Source organism: Notamacropus eugenii, chromosome 7 (genome assembly GCF_028372415.1).
Source record: "Notamacropus eugenii isolate mMacEug1 chromosome 7, mMacEug1.pri_v2, whole genome shotgun sequence".
In the NCBI taxonomy this organism is placed as follows: domain Eukaryota; kingdom Metazoa; phylum Chordata; class Mammalia; order Diprotodontia; family Macropodidae; genus Notamacropus; species Notamacropus eugenii.
Window position 1 is genome coordinate 3,128,936 of NC_092878.1, and position 24,307 is coordinate 3,153,242.

At 38.3% G+C, this 24,307-nt stretch overlaps 1 protein-coding gene across 6 annotated transcripts in view; it reads left to right on the forward strand.

Moving 5' to 3' along the window:
* The window catches only part of ATP8B4 (ATPase phospholipid transporting 8B4 (putative)), a 339,741-nt gene that overhangs the window by 215,446 nt on the left and 99,988 nt on the right, over nucleotides 1-24,307 (forward strand). For all 6 annotated transcript variants that reach the window (XM_072623610.1, XM_072623613.1, XM_072623609.1 and 3 more), the window contains 4 exons: nucleotides 3,191-3,387; nucleotides 15,594-15,802; nucleotides 18,455-18,498; nucleotides 20,389-20,554. In XM_072623610.1, the coding sequence (XP_072479711.1) occupies nucleotides 3,191-3,387; nucleotides 15,594-15,802; nucleotides 18,455-18,498; nucleotides 20,389-20,554 (616 nt within the window). The remainder of the gene's footprint in view (nucleotides 1-3,190; nucleotides 3,388-15,593; nucleotides 15,803-18,454; nucleotides 18,499-20,388; nucleotides 20,555-24,307) is intronic.

The window sequence follows — 24,307 nt, forward strand, 5'->3', positions numbered from 1 at the left end:
GTGTTGGAACTGATTATTATATTATACAGAAATTCAGAAATAAAGTTCATATTAACATCTTTTAAAGGGCATGACAACACTGTTAAACTGAATAGACCATGACTTTAGTATTCTCAGCAAAATTAGGAGAAAGCAAACATTTGAGATGACACAGTCATGATGGATGATGATCTTGGCTAGGCTAGAACAGTGGGTCAAATTGGTTAAGATGAAATTCAATAGGAATAAATGTAAAGTGTTATGCCCAGGGTCAAAAATCTGCCTTATGAGTACAAGGTGGGAGAAGCATGGTTAGAAGGCAGTTCATTTGACAAAGATCTGAGAATTTTATTGGATTTCAACCTTAAAATAGGTCAACAATGAGATAATGATGGCCAACGTTAATGTGATCTTTCGCTGCAGTAAGAGTCACAGTGTCCAGGATTAAGAAAGAAATAGTTTTACTGTGCTCTGCTCTGGTCCACACTGGATTATTATGTTCAGTTCTGGAAGTTATGTTTTAGGAGGGACATTGATGTGCTACAGATCAGCTGGGAGTGAGGGTGGGGATAATCAAGATTGTCAAGGGTCTCAAACTCATGCCGTGTTAGGATCGATTTAAGAAATTTGGCATGGTTAGCTTACAGAAGAAGAAACTTGGGGCTGGGTGGGTTTACGACAGCTCCCTTCAAGCATTTGAAAGGATACCACAAGAATTGGACATTAGACTTGTTTTGCTTCTCCACAGAGCGCAATATTAGGAACAATGGATGAAAGTTACAGGGGGACAGATTTAGTCTCAATATAAGGAAAAACTTACCTTTTGGAACTCTCCCCAAAGTGGAATTGGCTGCCTTAGGTGGTATAGGGTTTCCCTGCGCTGGAGGGATTCAAGCAAAAACTGAAGGACCACTTGTTGCCATGTTACAGAATGAATTTTTTCTCAGGCACAAGTCAGACTAGATGATCTCAAGTCCCTTTTTTTCAGCTCTGAGATCCTGAGTTGTTTCCTTCATGTTACAGGTTATTTCTTGGGAATAACAAAGATTAGAAACTCTTTCTCTTTAAATAACATGTATCCCAGAAACTACAGGTTTTCTAATATTGGTATGGATGTCTCTTTCACATGCCACAGACTGTTAACAAACTTTCACATTATCTGGCCCTGAATTTCCTTTACTGTATACAGTTTCATATTATGAAATAATATGAAATATTATTCCATAATATGATGTTTCATATTTGGAAACATGCCAATTTGCAGATTGGCATTTCTCTCTGAAAACGAAGAGTTTTGCCAAACACTAAGCACTATTTAGGGTCATTAAAAACCATTAAGTTTATTAGCTTTGACTGAAGATAAGCAGAATAAATCATCTGCTGCCCAAATGGGAAGTAACTTTTATTATTTTGTTCTGCCTTTCAAAGTCATCAGAGGCAGTTTTCCAAAAAAGTAAAAGTATTTTTAAAGAATTTATTATTTTGTTTTGTTTATTTGGCTCAGTACAAATCCATATGTAAACTGACGTTGATCATGAAGGATCAGAATTTAAGAAGACCTTGAAGGACCACACTGGCCCAATTTACACAGTATACTTTTTGTATCTGAAAAGAAAATGCTTGTAGAGTTTTTGAACAAACCACAAAGAAAATGCCTATAGTAGGATGAAAATTTTTATTTCAAAGTAAAAGTTTTTGCATCAATGGATGCACTTGACCCTTCTAATGTTAAACCTTCTTCCAAATAAGCAGTGACTTACAATAATGTCAAATGACAGGCAGAGAGCATTTGGCCATTTGCCTATAGTTATTCCTAAATGTGGCTTAGTGGAACTTGTGCTGTATTGGGGGCCAGAAAGGCTGGGGTTCAAGCTCTGTCTCTAACACTTCTTGACTGTGTGCCATGGGCAGATTATTTAACCTTTCTGAGTCTAAGGGAACTTTTTAAGACTCTAAATTTAGATCACAAGTGTCTTGATTTATTGCCATATGTAAATGGGTGCTGTGCATTAATGTCTAGATCTCTATGTTTTTATCTGTGTTTATAGCCAATTCATACTCTTGACTATAAATTATACATTTAGAGGTAGAGGGCAACTTAGAGGTCATCTAGTCCAATGGCCCCCCACTTTTTTTTTAAACAGATAAGGAAACGGGTTCCTAGAAATCAAAAAACTTTCTCTGACTCACACAGTAAATTTCAGGGCTGAGATTTGGACTCATCTTCTTGGCTCTATGTCCTATACCTCGTTGAGGCAAGGGTTTTGGGTTCTTGAAGGCTGTACCAGCTTTATGATCTGTGCAGGTAGATGAAACATCTGCAATGATGAGGTCATCGATGCAAGTATTTACATAAGAAATGATTTTTTAAAATTGTTTGAAAAGAACTGATTAACTAATGCAAGATCGATTTTGATTTTTCACAAATTCTTTTTCTCCTTTGCTTTAGACATGCAGGTCAAAGACTTTGTTTTTTCCCCCATTAGAATATAAGCTCTTTTGCAAAGACAGACTAGTTCATTCATCTTATCTGCATCCCTAGCACTTAGTGCAATGTTTGGTACATAGTAGGAACTTAATAAATGCTGCTAGATTGATTGATTGATTCATAAACATATAATTCAGATCCAGGTAGTGTTACTTTAATTATTCATTCTTCCCTAGGCCTCAAAACAAAAACAAATTGATATACTTTCTTTTCTAAGTTTTATTTTTATTTATTTTAATAATTCTTGCTCTATTGTCCTTTGTTAAGAATTTTTTGTGTGGTCTTTTAGCCAAAATGCTTCCTTAATATTAGCAAACTACATTCTGTGTCTCATATCATAAATCTATGTCTTCATTCTTTTTCTCCAAATATTTTTCCAGTCTTGAACTTACCTGGCCTTTAAAACGGGAGAAACATCTTTTATTTCATTTTTGAGACTACTCGTATGTGGGTTATTGCCACCATCATCAGTATTAAACTTTGACATATGGTAAAGAGAGCATATCACTGATTTGTAATTAAATCACTATTGTTGCTAAGTGAAGCAGCAAGAATTATTTTTCACCAGATTGGTTTTCAAATGACCATTTTAAGTTTGTTGTTTTGTTTTGGAAAGGGGAAGATATCGAATGAGCATGGCTTTTAGTTTAGCTCTGATGATCTTGAAAATGATTAAGTATTTAAGTTCAAGTAACCGTAACCAGTCTGCTGTTCTCATTTCAGATCTTTGGGTTTCTGGTATGTATGGGAATTATTCTCGCAATAGGAAATTCGATCTGGGAGCATCAAGTTGGGGATGATTTCCAAGCATTCCTTTTCCAAGCTGAAGGAGTAAAGAATCCCATTTTCTCAGGATTTCTAACATTTTGGTCGTACATTATTATTCTGAATACTGTAGTGCCTATTTCCCTATATGTGAGGTAAGAGATCTTGACCCTTTCATAATGTGAAAAAAGTGATGTCTTTTTGTTTTACACAAATATTTTGTTTATTTTTAACAATTATGATAGTTGCCTTGATCTATGACATCTGTTACAAATGAGGTAACGAAACTTTTGAATCTGCTTAACATTTACATTTTCAAATTGTAGCACACATTTGCTCATTGACTTGGTTCTATTTTTTAAAATTAATTTTCATTTAAACACTTGAATATCCAAATCCATTAGGAATCAATATACGCTAAATGTTAGAAAGTCTAGGTCTCCTGGTATAATGTCTTAGGATTGATCTCCTTCCCAGCATGATGATAAAGATGAACATATACATACATACATACATACACACACACATACATACATACATACATACATACATACATTCATAACCATTTTGTAGAGCAATTTGGAACTATGCCCAAAGGGCTATAAAACCATGCTTACCCCTTGATCTAGTAATACCACTACTAGGTCTGTATCTCAAAAGAGATAAAAAACAAAAAAGGAAAAGGACCTATATGTACAAAAGTATTTTTAGCAGCTTTATTCTGGGGACAAAAATTAGAAATTGAGGGGATGCCTATCAATTCGGGAATGGCTAAACAAGTGTGGTATGTGATTATGGTGGAATGCTATTATATTATAAGGAATGATGAGTAGGATGCTCTCAGGAAAACCTGGAAAGACTTGAATGGGCTGATGCAAAATTAAACGTACTGTGTACAAAGTAACAGCAGCATTGTAAGATGAACCGCTGTGAATGACATAACTATTCTCAGCAATACAATGTTCCAACACAAATCCAAAGAACTTAGGATGAAAAATGCTGTCCATCCCAAGAGAAATAACTGATCATTTCTGAATACAGATTGAATCATACTTTTTAACTTTATTTTTCTTGAGTTTTTAATCTATTTTTTAAGAACATGACTGTTATGGATATGTTTTATATGACTTTAGATGTATAATCTATATTGAATTGCTTGCTTTCTCTATGAGGGAGGATAGAGAGGGAGGAAGGGAGAGAATTTGGAACTTAAAGTTTTAAAAATGAATGTTAAAAATAGTTGTTTGCATATAACTGGGGAAAAATAAAATACTAAGTAGGAAATTATTGAAGGAAAAAAAAGAATAAAAGCTTCTATTTGTATAAGCCAGGTCTCATGTGAAGCTTGCAGCATTTTAAAAGGTTAGTGACGGCCAGTTGGTAGAGAAAATACTGAATGCAACATGATATGTAGAGGGTGAAGTTGGTACAAGAGCTTTGAAGAGGAGAGGCAGTCTTTTTTTTCTCCTTCAAAAAAACTTGAGTGATTCTAGACATTCTCTTCAGGATCAATTCCAGATGTGGAGAAAAACCTTGGAAGCTACAGATACATAGGGGAAACTGGCTCCTCAACATATCCCTAATTTCTGACTTGCATTTCCAGAGATTTTGGGGTATTTCCCCTTGAGTGAAATAGGGACCTCTTTCTTTCTCCAAAGCTCTTATACAAACTCTACCCATTACATGTTCTGTCTTCCTTCGCATTCTGTCCATCAGTATGAAGTCATTCATATGAAGCACACAAAATACTTCAGGCTAGGCTTGAAGCCTGACTTACATTTATATATCACTTTTACATAATCTTTTGATTGTTACCACAGCCACCAAGAAGTTGGGAGAACAAATATTTTATTGGCTACTTTTGACAGATCAGGAAATGGAGCTCAGAGGTGGTTAAATGACTTATCTGATGCCACTTCTGTGAAGCCAGCACTTGAACCCAAGTTTTCTGACTTAAAATCAGAGCTCTTTTCACTCTACCATGTTGTATGTTAGGTTGACATGGAACCAGGAGAAACACAATGCAAAACTCCTTTGATTTCATGGTTGATCTCTGATAGGTTTGGACCAACAAGCTTAGAGTTGAAATTGAGGATATTATTGTCTAAGAAAGGTTTTATAATGCAGTGAAAAGAAGCCTGGGCTAGAAATCAGGATACCATGAAGTGAAAGCTTGGTTCAGTGTAAAGAGTTCTGCATTTGGTACCAGAAGACCCGATTTCAAATCCCACTTCTACTACTTATACCTGCATATCTCTGGGCAAATCATTTAACCTCTTTGAGTCTCCATTCCCTCATCTGTCAAATAGTAATAATAAAGGATAGCCAGCAGTTATGTAATAACTACTATGTTAGGAGAACTGTTCACTTTACATATGTTTTCTCATTTGATCCTCGGAACAACCCTGGGAGGGGGTAGGTACTCATATTATCCCCATTTTACAGTTGAGGAGATCGAGGCAGACAGAATCACACAGCTAGTAAGTGTCTGAAGCCAGATTTATACTAGGTTTTCCTGACTCCAGGCTTAGTGCTCTATCTACTGTGCTAGCTAGCTGCCAGACGAATGAAAGCATTGGACTAGATGACCTCTAAGGTCCCTTCCAGTTACAAATTTTTATTCTCTGATCCAAGTTCTAGTCCTCACTTGGCTGCTGGTTAACTAGTTTGGTGAATTTCCTCATCTATGAAATGAATCTAGACTGCTTCTGAGATCCCCTCCGTCTTTAGCGTTCTATTGTTTAAATGCAATATTTTACAGTGCCTTCGACATTTTCCTTAGTGCTTTTCTGTGGCCTCAATAAAAGAGGTTGTTTTGTTGTTGTTCAGTCACCTCCAACTCTTTGTGACCCCATTTGGGGTTTTATTGGTAAAAATACTGGAGTGGTTTGCTATTTCCTTCTCTAGCTTGTTTTACAAATGAGAAAACTGAGGCAAACAGGGTTAAGTGACTTGCCTAGGGTCACATAGCTAGTAAGTGTTTGAAACCAAGTTTGAACTAAAGTCTTCCTGACTCTAGGCCCAGCACTCTATCACCTAGCTGCAACTAAAAACTTCTTACAAATTGTCATCATTTGAAAATAATGGAGGGGAAGCATGATATAAGGGAAAATATTAAAGACCTATGTGATGATAGGTACTTTACATCCTGGTGTCTTGGTTTCCTCATCTGTACCTGAAAAGGCTTTGGCCTAAAAAGGCCAAGATCTCCCATTGCATCCTGGGCCATCTCCAGTCATCCTGATGGATGGTCACTAGATTCAGATGGCTCTGGAGGAGAAGTGAGGCTAGTGACCAGCACAGCCCTCCCTCACTGAAAACAAAGTCAAGTGCAAGTCATGTCATCATTTCTCTGATGTCAAAGTCTTCTTCAGAAACGAAGGATGAACACACACACATACAAATTGGGGTCATAATAGTGGCACTAGTGACTATATGGGATTGTTGTAAGGATCACTTCAAGTATTCTATATAAGGTACTTTGTACTTTGTATAAAGCACTATAGAGAGGGAAGCTATGGTGGTGATGAGGTAGAGTTTCCAGAATTATAAATTGTGTGAATTCTCCATCTCAGTCAGACTCTGACTAAAGTAGATTTAGTACTTCACTTCCAACAGAGAAAACATTTTATTCAACTTAATCATACAAATTTTATCTTCATTGTGCATAAAAATGTTCCACCCAGGCTACCAAACTCCCTTTCAAAAGGGGATGCTTTCTAAAACTTTCACGGGTCCACTTTCACCATCAAATTCATTTTTGCTTTTCCATTCCAAACATCTCTTGTTTTTTGACTTGCCTACTAATTAATGAGGAGCTATTTGAAGCCTGGGACAGTGGGACTACTACATTCCACTTCCAACACTGACTTCGAATAAGTGATATAACCTCTCCGGGACTCAGTTTCTTCATCTGTAAAACGAGGGGTTTGGATTAAAAGACCTCTGAGCTTCCTTCCGGCTATATATCTCTGATCCTGTGAACTTGGAGTCAGAAAACCTGGGATCATGTGTCTCTATATCTTAATTGTCATATGATCTTGATGCGAGCCATATTACTTTTCTGTTCCTTTATCTATAAAATAAGTAGCAATACTCGTATGACCTACCTCACAGGGATGTGATGGCACTCAAATGAGATGATGTCTGTTAAATTCCTCTGTAACTATAAAGTGCTATCCAAATGAGAACCCTATGATTGTTAACATCACTGTCATCTCTATATTTCCCCCTCCATTAATTTTTACCTTTTTCTTGCACTACTCTCCTTTTCTTCATTCTTAATTGTGATGAAGAGATTTTAAAATATAAAATCCTCTCGTTTGGATGCCCTTCAGGAAACCGAAATTTCAAGTTGTGCAGAGTTGACTAGCAGTAGTGGCATGTGGCTATCTCACCACAAATTACTTTGGGCCCTTTGGAGTTGTGGCCAGACTAGGCTCTACTTAAGCTGTATACTACTGGCTCATCTTTGATTCTGAAGACTTTTCCTGTTTGTATTCAGTTATAGCATCTGTAGTAAATCCTTCTCCTTGCCAGAATAACCATGGTCAGCTTTTATGACTTCTCCTTTTATGTCTCAGATCTGCCTAGTGGCTTTCCATCTGAACATGTGCAAACACATATGTGCGTGTTGTCATCAGGAAGCAAGTATATTATGCACACACAACTTCTTTGAAGTGATTTGGCATTTTTCATTCATTGCATTTGAAATATTTTTTAAAAATGAGGAAGTGATTTATTGCTCAAAGAAGGTGTTGGAAGGAAAGGGGTTCTCTATTGCCTGGAAAGGCATAGAAGATGAGAAAGGCTATTTCTTTTAGCAACTAAGGTCTGGTATTGTAGCCTGACCTGAAGGGAAGCAGCATTCCTTGTGTTTCTGAACTATTCAGTTGTGACTTTACTAAAGAGTCAGGCAGTGACAAATACAAAAATGCTCTTTCAAATGATAATTCTACGCAGAAGATCACCTTCTACTCCTAATGATATTATCAGGTTTTAAAATGTTTTAAACTAAATATTAATAATTAGAGAAGCAGTGTGAAATAGTAGCTGGAGAGTTATCCTTGAAGCCAGAAAGATTTAGAGTTAAGTCCAGCTTTAGACACAAATTGTCTATGTGACTCTGGGCAAGTCACTTGAATTTTCAGTGCTTTTGGTAACTCTCTACAGCTATCTAAGTTGTAGAGGATTTTACAGATGAGAAAAATGAGGACTTATCTGAGGTCCCACAGAAACGCAGAAACAATCTCAGAATTGGAAGGGAATTCTGGGGCCTTCTCATCCAACCTATACTTGAACAAGAATTCCCTCTATAGTATACCTGACAAATAATTTTGCAGCCATCGTTTGGAGATGTTGAGGGAAGAGGAGCCTACTGCTTCTGAAAGCAGGCTGTTGTACTTTTGGATGGTTCTAATTGTTAGCAATTTTTTCCTGACGTTCAATCTAATTTTGCCTCTTTATAACATTCACCCATGTTCCTGTCAGTGCTCTTTTTAACCAACTAGAAAAAGCCCCATTCCTCTTCCATATAACAGCCCATCCAATGAAGGGTAGCTGTCATGTTCCTCTCAAGTTTTCTCTTCCCCAGCCAAACACCCCAGTTTCCTCATTTAATCTTCATTTGGCATTATCTTAAGGACATGTACCATAATGATTATCCTCTCCAGAGGTCTGCAGCATATCAGTATCCTTCCCCAAACTATGGCCCCCAGAACTGAACACAATAGACAAGCTGTGCTCTTACCAGGGAAGAGGCTGATGGGACCAATCCCTCCTCAGTTCTAAACTCTGCTTTTCAGTGCAGCCAAGGATGGCATTTGCTTTTTTGCGATAATGTGGAATAGCATGTTATTGACGCCTCTTTAAGCTAAATTCCCTCAAATCTTTGTCAAACAGCCGTCTAGCCGTGCCTCACCCCATTTTGTTTTTGAATAAAAGATAATACTTTACATGTATTCCTAGTAGTTTGCCTCTTTCTAGATTCAGCCCCATATTCTCTATGGTCAAGATAATTTTGGATATTGACTCTCTCATCCGTTGTGTTAGCTATTGCTCCCAGCTTGGTGATAAGTATATGATTAATTAATCAATCAATATACATTTATTTAGTGCCCACTCTGTGCCAGGTCCTTGCTAGAGATACAAAAAGAGGCAAAAGACAGTCCCTACTCTCGAGGAGCTTACATTTTTCATTCTAATGGAGGAGCCCACATGTAAACAAATGTACGCAAAGGAAGTTATGTATAGAATTTTAAGAAATAATTAATAAAGAAAAGGCACTAGAATCCAGAGGGTTTGAGAGAGGTTTCCTGTAGAAAGTGAGATTTTATTGGTACTTAAAGGAAGTCAGGGAGAGCAGTGGTCAAAGCAGAGGAAGGAAAGCATTTCAGTCATGAGAGGTAACCATAGAGAGTATCTGTAGTTGAGAAATGAAGCGTCATGCTCATAGGACAGCTAGGAGGTCAGTGTGACTGGGTCGAAGGTACATGTTGAAGATTAAATTGAAAGAAGACTAGAAGATAGGAGAGGGCTAGGATAGGAAGGGTTTTGAATGCCAAACGGAACATTTTGTATTTGGTCCTAGAGGCAATAAGAAGCCACTGGAGTTTGTTGCATAAAGGAGTGACATGATCAGATCTTCATTTTAGGAAAATCGTTTTAGTGGCTAAATAGAGGATGGATTGGAGTGAAGAGAGACTTGAGGCAGGTAGACCCATCAGGAGGCTATTGCAATAATCAAGGTGAAAGGTCTTGAGGTCCTACACTAGAGTGATGAAAATGTCAGAGAGGCCATTCAAGACAAATTGCAAAGGTGAAACTGAAGGGCAATAACTTGGATATAGGAAATGAGAGATAGTGAGGAATCCAGGATAAGCCTAGGCTGCAAGCTTGAGGCACTGGGAGGATAGTGTTGCTTCCAATAGTAATATGGAAGGTAGGAGGTAGAGAGGGTTTTGGGGAAAAGATGATGAGTCCTGTTTTGGACATATTGAATTTTCTAATGATCTTCCAGTCTGATGAAAGGCAGTTGAAGATGTGAACTCAGAGGTCAATAGAGAGAATGGGGCAGGAAAAGTAGATTTGAGAATCATCAGCATAGAGATGGTAATTAAATCCATGGGAAATGATGAGATCACCAAGTGAAGTAGTATAGAGGGAGAAGAGAAGAAGGCCCAGGACAGAACCCCAGGACACCTATGGTTAGAGGACATCATGAGGCGAAGGATAGACAGAGATGGCATGGTCAGGTAGGTAGGAGGAAAACCAAGAGAGAATGGTGTCTCAGAAACCTAGAGAGAAGATCAACAGTGACCAACAGTGTCAAAGTCTACAGAGATGTCAAAGAGGAAGATTAAGACCATTGGATTTGACAACCAAGAGATCGATAGTAACTTTAGAGAGAATAGTTTCAGTGGAATGATAATGTTGGAAGTCAGATTATAAGAGTTTAAGAAGAGAATGAGAGAAGAGAAAATGGAGATGCCAGTTGTAGATGGCTTTTCTAAGGTTATCTATGAAGGGCAATAATGGGGATGGAAGGATCAAGTGAGAATTTTTTTCAGGATAGGGGAGATTTGACCTTGTTTATAGGCAGTAGAAAATGAGCTAGTAGATAGAGAGAGACTGAAAAATAAGTGAAAGAGTGGGGATGACAGAGAGGGCACTCTGTTGGAGGAGGTGTCATGGAATGGGGATCACTTGAATGGGGATGGGTTGGTTAGCTCTGGTAATGAGTAAGGCTACTTCCTCATGAGAGACAGGGGTGAAGGAGGGGAAAGTGGCAGAAGACACCTGAGTGATAGGAGATGCAGAAAAGTATAGAAGGGGGAGCTCACAGCAAATGACCTCAGTTTTATCTGTAAAATATGAGGCAAGATTTTCAGCTGAGAGATGGAGGAATGGGGGAGGTTTGAGGAAGAATGAAAAAGTTTGGGAGAACGGTGGAGAGCAGGACATTGAGTTGATAAGAGAGGTGTAGTAGCATCACTGAACACTAGTTAGGGATGAGTGGAGGATATGTAGAACATATTTCTAGTGGACCCATTTATGATAGCATATATTTGAAGTGGCTTCGTTCAGCAGCATGTGTGTGGGAGCAAAAGTGATAAAGGCTGAGGCTTGGCTGAGCGTAATTGGTGATATGATAAGATCAGGACTTTGAGAGAGGAGGTCAGTGTAGAATTGAATTGGTTCACTAAGGATTCAAGAGGGGGAGACTAGGAGAGGGTAGATAGTGCAGGGGAGATGATCCAGGAGAGGGGTCAAAGGATTGGAGGTCTTGGTGACTTGCCAAGGAACGCATAGTAAGTGTCTGAGACCAGATTTGAACTCAGGGAGGTGAGTCTTCCTGGACTCCAGGCCTGGTGCTCTACCCACAATGCCATCAAGGTGCCCACTGCCTACCCTTCCTGTAGAAATGTAGGTTTTTAGAATTGGAATGAATCTTAGCAACCTCTTAGTCAAAACCATAGGCAGAAAAGGAATTCCCTCTGTAATAGATATGTCTAATGCTCTAACAACTTTTGCTTAAAAACTTCCCATTATAGAGGGATCTGCTAATTTCCAAAGCAGCAACACTCACATTGGGATAATTGTAATTAATAGGAAATCTCTTTTGGCACTGAGCCTCAATTTGTCTCTTCATCTCTTCTACTCATTGGTCTTCTGTCCTGGTGAGATAAACAATAGATCTAATGCCTCTTCCACGTGCTATCCCTTCAGATACTTGGAGGCACATGTCATGTTTTCCCTAATCTTCTCTTTTCTCGGGTAAACCCTTTTCCTAATCCTCAAATCTTTCTCTAGATCCTCAGCTCTAGCTTTTTTTTCAGCATCAGTTCTTCTTCTTCAAATAACATGGACCTCACATGTTGTTGGAAGCCCTTACTACCTACCTCTTGTTCATTATGTGAGGCTTTTAAGTAACCATAATTTTTATACAAGCCTGACAAACCCCCATCTAGTACATTCTCTAAATAGATCAGACAAGAGTCATAAATTAAATAGCAGAAAATTAGATTCTAATGGAGTAGCAAAGTAAATGAAGAAATAAAATAGTAGGGTGATTTTCCTTCTTCGCTTCCTACCTTTTCCCTTCTCCCCATCCCCTTCCCCATTCATTCATGGAGGGCTATACTCCTGAGCCACACATGAGGACCTAGAGGACTACATGTGACCTCTAGGCAACAGGTCCCCCACCCTGGCCCTGGACTTTAATGAGTGTGGTGAATGGACTCTTTTCTGGGACATTTATGCTCTGATGCCTGCTTGAAAAAAGTATCCAAATTTTTTTCTCCTGACAGCTAACTGTGCTCTGCTGTTTCTTGCCTCTCCCTTCTTACCACTTTGGCATGATTCAGGAGCCCCATTTTGCATTTAATATCTAGCTGGGTCAGGATGAGAAATTTGCTTTCACCCCATCCCCACCCCAAAGTACAGGCTTCATACCTCTGTAATCCTTGGAGTCTTTTCTGGATCTGTGATTACACAGCTTCAATGTTTTTCCGTTTGCCTTTTCAACTCCCATCATACCCTTGGCAGAGTGAACCTGAGCCTTGAAAATTGCCTTGAAGCTAAGGAGGCACTTTGTAATACAGGAGAGGTGGAGCTCTATGACCTTTGCCCTACATTTTTGCCATCTCGGCAAAAAACAAATTCCCTTTTCCCCATTAATTAGATTCTCCTACAGCTTCAGTCTTTCTCTTTCTCATCAAGTTTTCCCAAATCTCACTGTCCTCAAATTAAATCTCCAGTATTTATTACCATTTAAAAATCCTCCATATCCCTTCCTTAACAATTCCTTCTGCTTTAGTTTGAGTACCTCCCCTGGTTTCATTCAACTTTCTGCCCAAGAGCCAGAAGAGCTGCTGTACAGAAGGAATGGCTAAGCAGGCCCTGCAATCTAGAGCTTCTGAGTTCTGGGCTAGTGATTTCTGCCACGCTAACAGCTGCTACAGTTTTTATGCATATCAGATTTTTATGCCTGAAAGTTGAATTTAACATATTATTAGGAAGTTAGTCTCTGAGAGTTTTTTCTGTTATAATAATTTGTTTTATGTCACTATTTTTTTTTTTTGCCAGTTGTTGGTATCATAAGGTTGGAATCCATAAAGTGCCACTCAGCTAAGAATCATGGGATATTATATCTGACACCTTAGAGATCATCTGGTGTAGGATATGTATATGTGTCTCCTTGTATAAGCTCCTTGAGGGCAGGGTCTGTGTTTGCATTTGTTATACGGCCTGACACTTAGCAGAGAGTTAGAATCACAAGTCACTTCTGGCTCATCCTTCCCCGGTCCCACTTCCCACACCAGTGGCCTTTCTCTTGGGGATGGCTTTGGCCCGAGGGCCTATTGACTGATTGGTGAGTCCTCATCTGTCAATGAACTATCTAGGGGAGCTTCAGTTGTTCTGCTCACTTTCCAGCACTGGTTGGCTTTACTTCCACACCAACTGCCTGGCCATGAGGGTTATCCTGTTCCCTCTCCTCCACACCTTTCTGACTTGCCTTTATATTTCGTTTTCTTTTATTAGATCTCAAGGTCCTTGAAAACAGGTGCCATCTTATTTTCTTAGTTTTGTATCCCCCCACTTAGTATAGGGCCTGGCACATAGTAAACAATAAATACTCAACCTATTATTGTCTATCAGTCTATTGATTAATCTGTTGATCAATCCATCTGCTTGTCTATCATCCATCCATCCATCCATCCATCCATCCATCCATCCATCTATCTATCTGTCTGTCTGTCTGTCTGTCTGTCTGTCTGTCTGTCTGTCTACCTACCTATCTATCTCTACCTCCCTACCTCTCTACCTCTGTTAGGAGAGGCCTTAGAGGCCAATTAGTCCAACTTCTTCATTTTACATATGGGGAAACTGAGGTCTGGAGGGGTTAAGGTACTGGCCCAAGTAGGCATTGAATAAATACTTCTTAATTCATTGAACTTCTTCATTTTGCAAAGGCCCAGAGAGTTGCAATGACTTGTCTAAGGTGACAGAACTGCCTCTTTGTGGAGTTGGGACCAGAAACCATATCTCCTGACTCCTAGTTCTCTGTCCTTTCAGCTACATCGCAGAGACCTCCTAGGTACTGATGCTGTAAAACAAGAAGCAGGATATCCCACTTTTGAACCCCTTTTTCCTAAAGAAAAAGAACCCATCTCTCTCTCTCTTTTTCTACATGTTATTTTGGATTTATATCTTTCAAATGGACTGCAGCTTTTCATTTGCTTCATGCTAACATGAAACTGACATGTTTTAGTTCGTTTCTTTTGTTCTGGATTTTCAGAAAACTACAGTGTAGTGAGATAGTAGAACCATACACTCAGCAAACAGCCAGAGTAGAACTAGACTCCTTATCAAAGTCTATTTCTTCACAAGCTTTGCCAATCACCATATTAAGACTCCTGTGCCCTGGGTATAACCTTGTATTCAAGGGGATGATGTTCTCAGAACCCTGAAACTTAAAGTTGGAGTGTATCTTACACACCAGCCCCATCTCTTTATTTTACAAACAAGAAAACTAAGGCACAGGAAACTTTCAGAAGGTCATGCAACTAGTTCACAGCAGAGGCAGGACTAGCTCTTTAATCATTTAACCCAGGGCTCTTTCCATTATACCACACAGCCTCGTGAATTGTTTTTCTAGTTAAGACTCCCCTGGCCACAATGTGCTGGTAAAGAAACACCATCATTATCCAACCACGGATGTGAGCTATGGAATGTTATAAACAATCATCAAAACATGAAATCACAGTCCCTTCCACGTGAATGATGGTATTCCCTATGGACAGAGCAGTCCAATTAGCCAACCTCATTTCCTTCCCTCCAGAGTCACTTGAATTCATTTTGTTCTACATTTAGCTAAATAGAGGGTCTGATGACCTGTTGTGGAGGAGAAGGTCTTAAGGACCTACTCCTTCAGGTCATCTAGTGGATAAAACCTAGAAACTTGTTTAATAATTGGATTCCTCCAAAGGAGAGTAAGCCAAGAGTGTATGTATGCCAATGCACTATACAAGAATACTCCTCTGGGCCTGATAAATGTGATTTGAGAACCGAGATAATTTTGCTGGGGTTTTGTGTTATCCTATCCCATTGTTCTTAATAACATTATGGAAAAATTCTATGAAGATTATGTAAGATCTTGAAAAAAAGCTATTATAAATCTTTTTTTTGGGGGGGGAGGGTTAAAGATCATTAAGAGTTAGGAAAAGGGTAGTTTAACTCATATATACTCTGCCTATGGGTTTTCCTTTAAGGAATTTGGTGGACATATTGTAACAAAACTTGGCGTTTTCTGAGGTCTAAACTTTTCTTCCCCTTCTGCTTGCCCTGTAATACTTTAAAGTGTGGAAGTTATCCGGCTGGGTCATAGCCATTTTATAAACTGGGATCGGAAGATGTACTATTCAAAAAAAGAGACACTTGCTGAAGCTCGGACAACTACGCTTAATGAAGAATTGGGCCAGATTGAATATGTTTTCTCAGACAAGACAGGCACCCTTACTCAGAACATAATGACTTTTAATAAGTGCTCCATTAATGGAAGGACCTATGGTAAGTTATTTTCCCCATTAAAAAAATTTGCTTCCTTCCTTTGACATTTTCTTACTAGTTCATTTTCTTACATCCATTCTGTTTCATTGAAGAAACTCTTTTGGGATTTGATAAAGATATAAAATATCTAGATTGGCATAAGCTATAGATTCATGAAGCAATCTGTTTATCCTACGATATTGGCTTAGAATGTTAATTCCTGAACAAGGAAAGCCAGTAGTTAATAAACTGGTAGGTTCTCCTCTCTTCTGTGAGCCATGAAACATGTCTAGGATTAGAAAGCAACCTGATAGATGTATAAAGATACAAAACCCTTTGCAGGGCTATCAATGGAATGGAGGGGTTGGACATCATAATCCTTAAGATCTCTTACTACTCGAAAATGCTATGGTTCTGCTCTGTGCTGCTAAGTAAGGCTAGAGAGCATAAATTCTTGTTACTCTCTTTGATGAGCAGAAAAGAAACTCTGAAACAGACAATTGTAGTAGCATTTCAAAGTCTGCAGTGTATGTAGTCTATAGATATAGTGTATAGTATGTAGTATGTAGATGCATATATGGGTGAGACTCGGTTGGCCAGTTATTCCAGAGAATGAACTGGCATGAGATGATGATAGTGATGGTTCTTCATATTTACATGGTACCTATACAAATTTATATTTATATGTGGTTTAAATACATTATGTAATGTGCTTCTCACAACAACCCTGCAAAGACAGGTGCTATTATTTTCTCCATTTGACAGATAAAGAAACTGAGCCTCAGAGAAAGTAAATGATTTGCTCAAGGTCCTACGGCTGTTAAATGTCTTCCTGAGTCTAAGTCCAGAACTCTATCCTTTACATCACACCATCTCTCAAACTGTTATTTGGAATTTACTCATACTCCACTGCCCCCTCCCTTTTACCCCTTTGACAAAGGTCCAATGGAAAGACCACTGAACTCACCATAAAAAGACCTGAAGCAATTTTTCAGTATTGACTCTAGCTCTGCCTATAAACTTGGGTAAATTGCTTTAATTCTCTGCCATTTCTTAATCGGAAAAATGGAGAAAAGTAATACTTGAATCACTTATGTCTTGTAAGTGATTGTGAATATAAAATTGAAGTGTTTGTATGTAAAACACTTTGTGGGCATTAAAACTCTATATGAATGTCAGCTCTTGAGATATGGGTCCATAGTCATAAAGGATGTATGGACAATTTGTTTGGGACTTCCACCCCTGGCAAGGCACCCTTCAGTTATTTCTGCAACCTGACTGAAAGGTCTGTGCTCCTGCCCCTTCAGATGTCAAAGATACACACCAGGAACTTCAGAGCCCTGTGTCCTATATTCTCAGTACTGAAATCTAATAGCTCCATGGAGTTAGGACAGCCCAAGAAGAGTGGCAAAACCAGTATGGCATTTATATCTAGAACTTTGTTCTTGATCTATCTTTCATCCAGATATCTATCTGTCTGTCTATCTACCTATCTATATTATTTTAAACCCTATTCTTTTATCCCATTTGATATAATTTCTTTTATTTGCTGATGAAAAACTTGTTACATAGGTTACTAAATAGCCCCTGACTGGGCTGGTTCTTGGGCAAAAGTATAAAGTACAAGCCAGTTTTCATGCTCCTTCCCTATCAATCTTTTTTTTCCCTTAAATGCCCCCATCCCCACTCAATTCGGTTCTCCTATTCCCTGTTCTCCCTAGCAATATATCAAACCTTTCCTATCGTTCCTCTCCATCCACTCTGCCCCTCTTCTCCTCCTCCCCCAGTTAAAATCTGCCTGTGCCATTATGCCCTCTCCTTTAAGGACAGTTAGCTAACATACTTATCTGTGCTAATATAATCATGGGTACTAATGACTTACTAAATTGTGTCTTCCAAGTAATGTTTTTGTATTTTAATGGGAATTTCCCAAAGGAATAGTCCTAATGTTGATAGTGGCCACTCGGCTACCTGTTGTTGGAGATATATTTGGGCTGGAGCAAGTTTGGGCTGACCTATACATGGCAGTGTGCTCTGTCTTTCTATGTGTGGGAAAGTCCCTGTTCCTAAGAATACATAAGATCATTGGATTGAAGATCTGAGACTGGAAAGGACGCTACATGTCATTTTTTTTCCTGGTGCTTTGATTATGCTTGTTGAATGAAATTAAAATACGACTTTGGACTCCACTCTGCCAGGAACTCCAATCATGAATTGGTCATAATTTCAAAGAATTGTCCTTATGCTGATGTGGTTAAGCCACTTTCTGCTTCCCACACAACACCAATTATGTAATAAAAACAATTGGCCAACATTTGCCCAACTCTTATGTATGAAAAAACCATAAGCCAGATTTTCATTCTTCATTAATATACTCATAACATTTTTAGTCTAGTTAGTTTGTGTGGCTATTTATGGGATTAGGAAGAAACATAAAAGCATTTTAGATTTACAATAAAGCAATTTCCATTTACAATAAAAGCATTTATTGGAAATATGCAAAAAAAAACCTTTTGAAAGCAGTTTTTTTTTGTTTTTTTTGTATGATAGAATTTGAACTATGAATGCCAGATCTAGTAACTAAAAACAAATAAAAATTTCCTTAAAGAGACAAGTATCTGAATATGTTTTCAATATGTACTTGTATTTAATCCTTGAAATTGAATTTTGCAGGTGAAGTATATGATGGCCTGGGCCGGAAGATAGAAATAAATGAGGTATAGAGGTGACCAAGTACTTTTATTCATTATATTTTGGTTTCATGGGGGATAAACTCCTGCTTTTTGATTACAAGATTCTAAAAGTCGTATATGGCATTTAGTTTTTTTCATGCAGTGCACAGAATATTGCCAAGAATAGATGGATGCTTAATAAGTAATTTTGCCATCCCAGAATTATTCTTTTTCATATTTGCCCTTCTGTATACATGTAGATACTAAAGCATGACAACCTTATGTTAAAAAGATAGAAAAAGGAAAATTTAGTGAGTTAGCCCTCATCCTGACCTATCCTGCCCAGACCTGTTCTTTGACAAAAAAACCTCACATTGCATTGTGGGTTGATTATGAATGACGTACTTTGTAATCTTTGCATAGTTCAGCTTCTCTTAGTAAAAAGCACATTTGTTTCATTATGTTGCTTTCCACTATTACCTCTTTTTCTGTTTCTTTGGTCTTTTTTGAATGAGTAAATTATACTCCTTTTCCTATTTTTTTATATTCCAAATTTTTGACTTGTGAGAGGAGAATCCATAACGTAAGAGGAGATGGTACTAATTTACAAAACATTTCTATTAATACTAAGATTTACCCTCAAAACTTTTAGACTGCTTTTGACCATGGAGACAGAAAATGAGTGAAATCAACTTTTTTCCCCTGAACCGGTGATTTGATATTTGTAAAGGAGTTCTCTGGTGATGTTCCTGTTCTGAAACCTAATTGCGATGCTTGGGATAATGAGAAGCTAGGTGACATGCCCAGGGTCACTCAGTCTGTATCAATCAGAATTGGAATCCTGGTCTTCTGGAAATTGAAGGCCACCTCTTCACTATGCCCTGAATCACTCTTTAGAGTCTTATTAGCTGTTTCTTTTTGTTGTTTTTTTTTGCGGATTGAGTGGAGGAAATTGCTCTGCTAGGGCTTTCCTATGATTTTTTTTATCTGTTTATTTTTTTATCTAAGTTTATTCTGTCACTTAGAACGAGTCCATAGGACCTTATAGCTAAGGAAGAAGAAGAAATATCAATTATTCTCTAGGTTCAGTTGGATCAGGTCAGAGATGGGAAAATTTCCAATAGAAATTCTCAGGGATTAGAGCCATGTAACATCGACTGATGAACTAAGCTTTCTAATCCAGTTGTTTTACTAACTAGTTCTGTGATGTTGGGTGTGCCCCTGAAATATCTGTTTGTTTCTAGACATGTAAAACAACTGTTCTTTTGTTTCCTCTCTACAAGATGCAGCTAATAACAGCCACTTTAGCTCCTGCAATTCGATGTTTTAAAGTTAAAATGCAATAATAGACGAAAGCTTGTTTAACAGAGCAAGGCAGTCAATAGGCATTTCATTAAGCATGCCTACTATGTGCTGTGCCAAACCAAAGCAAAAGAGAATCTCTGCCTCCAGAGCCCACAATCAACAACTTTATTTATTAGTGATATTAGCTTCAGCAAACGTGATAATACCCCGGAGCCAGATTTTTGGGATCTAAGGATTTTAAGCCAGAGTTCTGTAATCCTCCAAACATTCTCCCATAATAGGAAGAGCTGCCTCTATTGTGGGGAGGGAGCCTTTAAGGAGACCTGCATTGTTTCGGCCCATGGATCCCAAAGGAGACAATCAGTAAATATGAAAACCATTTCACATGTTTGACAGCATAGAATCTTGTAAAGCAATTGGAAAGTAATTTCATATTCGTTGACTGTGAGGATGTGAAATAACTCTCTCTCTCTCTCTCTCTCTCTCTCTCTCTCTCCGTTTCTCTGTCTCTCTGTCTCTTTCTCTGTTTCTCTGTCTCTCTCTTTTTCTCTGTCTCTGTCTCTCTCTCTCTCTGTCTCTGTCTCTCTCTGTTTCTCTCTCTGTCTCTGTCTCTCTGTCTCTCTCTCTCAGAAAACAAAGCCTGTTGATTTCTCCTTCAACCCTCAAGCAGATAACAAATTTCAGTTCTATGATCATAGCCTAATTGAATCCATTAAACTCGGAGACCCCAAAGTACATGAGTTCTTTCGACTACTTGCCCTCTGTCACACAGTGATGCCCGAAGAGAAGAGCGAAGGTGAGTAGTCCAGATGTAAGCTCCTGGGAAGCCTTTTCCCTTAGAAGTGATATTTTTTTTCTGAAGGAAATAGAGACTTGGTAATTTTACTCTGAAAGAGTAATTATATAGAAATGGTTTTACCTCTTATACTCCTTACGTATTTATTCTTGGGTGCAGGTAGAGTAACTGTATCATGTATATGATGTGTCCCAAAAGTCTTTGTTTAGAATTAAGCTTTAATGACTATCAGAAGTATAAATGCTACAAATTCTACACAAATTTTTTGAAAGGTAATTATTTAAAAATTTAAAATATATTCTTCTGCTATACAGCTAGTCTGTTTCTGAACTTTGAACTGTCCTAGAGGTAGAAACAGCAGGATTGGAGAACTGATTGGGTGTGTGGATATGTGGGGTAAGAGTAAATTTCAGACGTGGGATTTAAATCTCCTGACTCTAGGGTCAGCATATCTTCCACTGTATCACACTTCCTTCTGTGCATACGAGAGGCAAGTGCAAACAGTTGAGTCATCCAGTCTGTCAACCATGATAAATACCAATCTTAGTTATACAGGGCAAGATTCAAAATTAAGACTAGTTAGGGTAATGAAGATGAATGGAGCCTGCTATTGAAGAGATATGGACAACTGGGCGTTCCACATTCTTGCCTTTTCAGAGCTAATAGTATATAGTGGAAAGAGCGGTGGATTTGGAGTCAGGGGAGATCTGTATTCAAGTCTTGACATTGACTTGACATTGACTCAATTTGTATAACCATGGGTTATGAGTTACTTTACCTCTCTGAGCCTATTTGTCAAAATGTGGCATTGTAAGTTCATGCAGATGTAGCCTCTGAGAAGTCTTGATTCTCCTCTTGGATTTTAGCTATTTCATAGGCTCTTCCTGAGGTAAATCTCTTTTAGTTCCACTTGATAAGTCCAAGGGTTCTTGTTTGTTATAACTTTGTTATTGCTTATTGAAATGGTATTTAAAGAATTTCTGTAGATTTTGTTGACCTGCTTATTATGTGCTCTAAGAATGTCTATCAACACACTTCCTCCTTTTTTGGTGAAAAAATAAAGTTAATTTTTCTAGGTTATGGGCCCTATTTTTCATTAATACCATATGGGCTTCTGTTAGAATACTTTCCAGATCTGTTATAGTCCACTTCGTAATTCCAAAAGTTTATATTAAGATTGATATTACATAAGAGATCATTCTTCTAAATGTGTTTTGACCATTCAGTTTTGATGTCAAGATGTCAGTAAATCTCTCAACTCATTCAACACATATTTCTCCTTGATATTTTTATACTCAATGTGCTTTGCTTAGACTGGAACAAGGTATTTATTTGTATATATACCTTCATCTCCATCACAAAGTGATATCTGGATTCAGGCTTGAAGACTTATCTTTCCTTTCATAGTCATTAAGTCCAAATAACATTGTTATATCACTAGGAAAAGATTCTATGAGATAAAAGAACTGTTTGATGTCCTTTTCTGTTCCTTCCTCCAGGACAAGGACTATTTCATATTTGTCTTTGAACCCATAATACCTTGCACACTGCCTTGAACCTTTTGGGGAGGGAGGTTGGGAGGGGGGGAGCAAGGTTCTGAACCTTCAGTTTCATTGGTGTAGGGAATATCTTCTGTCATTACTGATCATGTTCTATAGCATTCCTTTGATAGAAGGAACTGCAGGTGAGAGAACTCTCTTTACCAATGTGGGGTTGCCACTATGTGGTCTTAGAAAATTATCTGGGGGCAGTCAGAAGTTAAATGACTTTCTCAGGGTCACACAATCAGTATGTTAAGGAGGCAGGGCTTGATCCCATGATTCCCTGACTCAGAAATGGGCTTTTTTTCAACTCTGTCATATGGCTTCTTACCTTACATATAGTAGAGTGTTTAATAAGTGTTTGAGAAATGGAATTGAGCTCAAAAAGGACAGAAAGTAAAAGCGGTAAAATAAAAAAAATATTTATGATGGTCCTAGGCTTTTGTAAGGACAGGTTGGTGGCACAACAGATAGAGTGCTGGGCCTGGAGTTAGGAAGACTCATCCTCCTGAGTTCAAATCCAACCTCAGACACTTACTGACTGTGTGACCCTGGATGGGGGTTTATGGAGTGTTAAGGGAGAACTACTATCTTTGGTGTGAAGACTTGCCAAACCCTGTTTAGGGCTGTTCATACACCTTTGATGTCCACCTTTCACCCAACTCTCACCTATGACTCCACGAAAGTATATAGCACGTGCAGTGGCCACACCCTGGTGAAATCATCTCAGCAGATGGGCTAGGTTGAGGGTAACCTACAGGCCTCAAACCTATCAGTGAGTTAGGGGATGTCTACCCCAAACATGTGAAGACTTGCTCTGGGAGAATGGGCAGATGAGAACAGTTTGTTCCAGTGGCCATGAAGGAAGCTGAAGCAGACACTCTGGAGCATTTAACCATGGTCAGACATCAAAGATGCCAAGGTCATCCATTGCATTCTGGGCCATCTCCAGTTATGCAGGCTTTTGTGTTGCTACCACACTTCAGTGACTCTGAAAGAGAGAGGGAGGCTGATGACTTTGTGCAATTTTGCCTGGCGTCAATTCAATTCATGAACAAATCAAGATCTGTAGAAGGAAATAAGAAACCACTGCAGTGTTTTTGCCAAGAAACCCCCAAATAGGGTGGCAAAAAATCAGACGTGACTGAAATAATTGAATTATAGACTTTTGTAATAATTTTATGGTATGTTGTGTTTTTAATGCAGGGATTAAAAAGGGCTTGAAAATACACTTTATCCCTTTTACTCACCAAATCCTAAAGGATTAAAGTATAAAGTAAGTGTCTTAGGTTCATATGTCTTTTATTTATGGTATTCCTAGACATTTATAATAATAATATTGTGTATCATGTGATATTTTTAAATGCAGTAATATCAAAAGACCTTAAAATGGGTTTTATCCTTGTCTTTGACTTAGCAAATCCTAAAGGACTAAGTGCCTGAAGTCAGATTATCTGTTAGCTTCTTGCTAAGCTTTTATTGTTGAATCTACTTGAAAAGAATAGCTAAAAATTCTGGCCCATACACTTTATTTGGATACTTGGGAGGAATCCTGATATCATTGACATGGGCATCTCCTTCATTAACACATCAAAATCTGTCCAAATCTCATGGTCCATCCTTCTTGCTCAGGTTTACCGGTAAATTGTCTGGAGACCAGTCTGTTCAGCATATTGGAGGACTTCCTCTTATTCATCTATATAGCAGTGTATGTACTTACAGAGGCAGTTATCTGTAGTTACCTCCTCAATATACATAATCCTGGTGGGGAGAACTCTTACTCAAATGGGAAAGGTGAGGGGCAAAGAACAAACATCTCAGCATTTGCTACACATGTATATTGATACTTCTACATGGTAAAAGTACCATGTAGAGACATCCTATGAATTATAAAAACCACAATCTTTGCAGTTAGTTTTTAAGATGAGCTAATTATATTGAGCATGGGGATGAACTAAAAAAAAGTTCTATTTGAACCCTATCATACTGATCATGTGATCTTGGACATTCAACTTAATCTCTCGGGCTATATTGTATTTTCTTAATTTACAATGGAAGTAACAATAGCTCTAAGTGAAGATGGATCCAAATAGGACTGAAACAGGAATAATCATAACTCCTCCTTTGAAGCATCACTTATGTGATCTACCTCTGTGCTCTTGGGAAGAAAGCACCATGTAGGCAACAAAGCTTTTAAAAATTGTTTGCATTA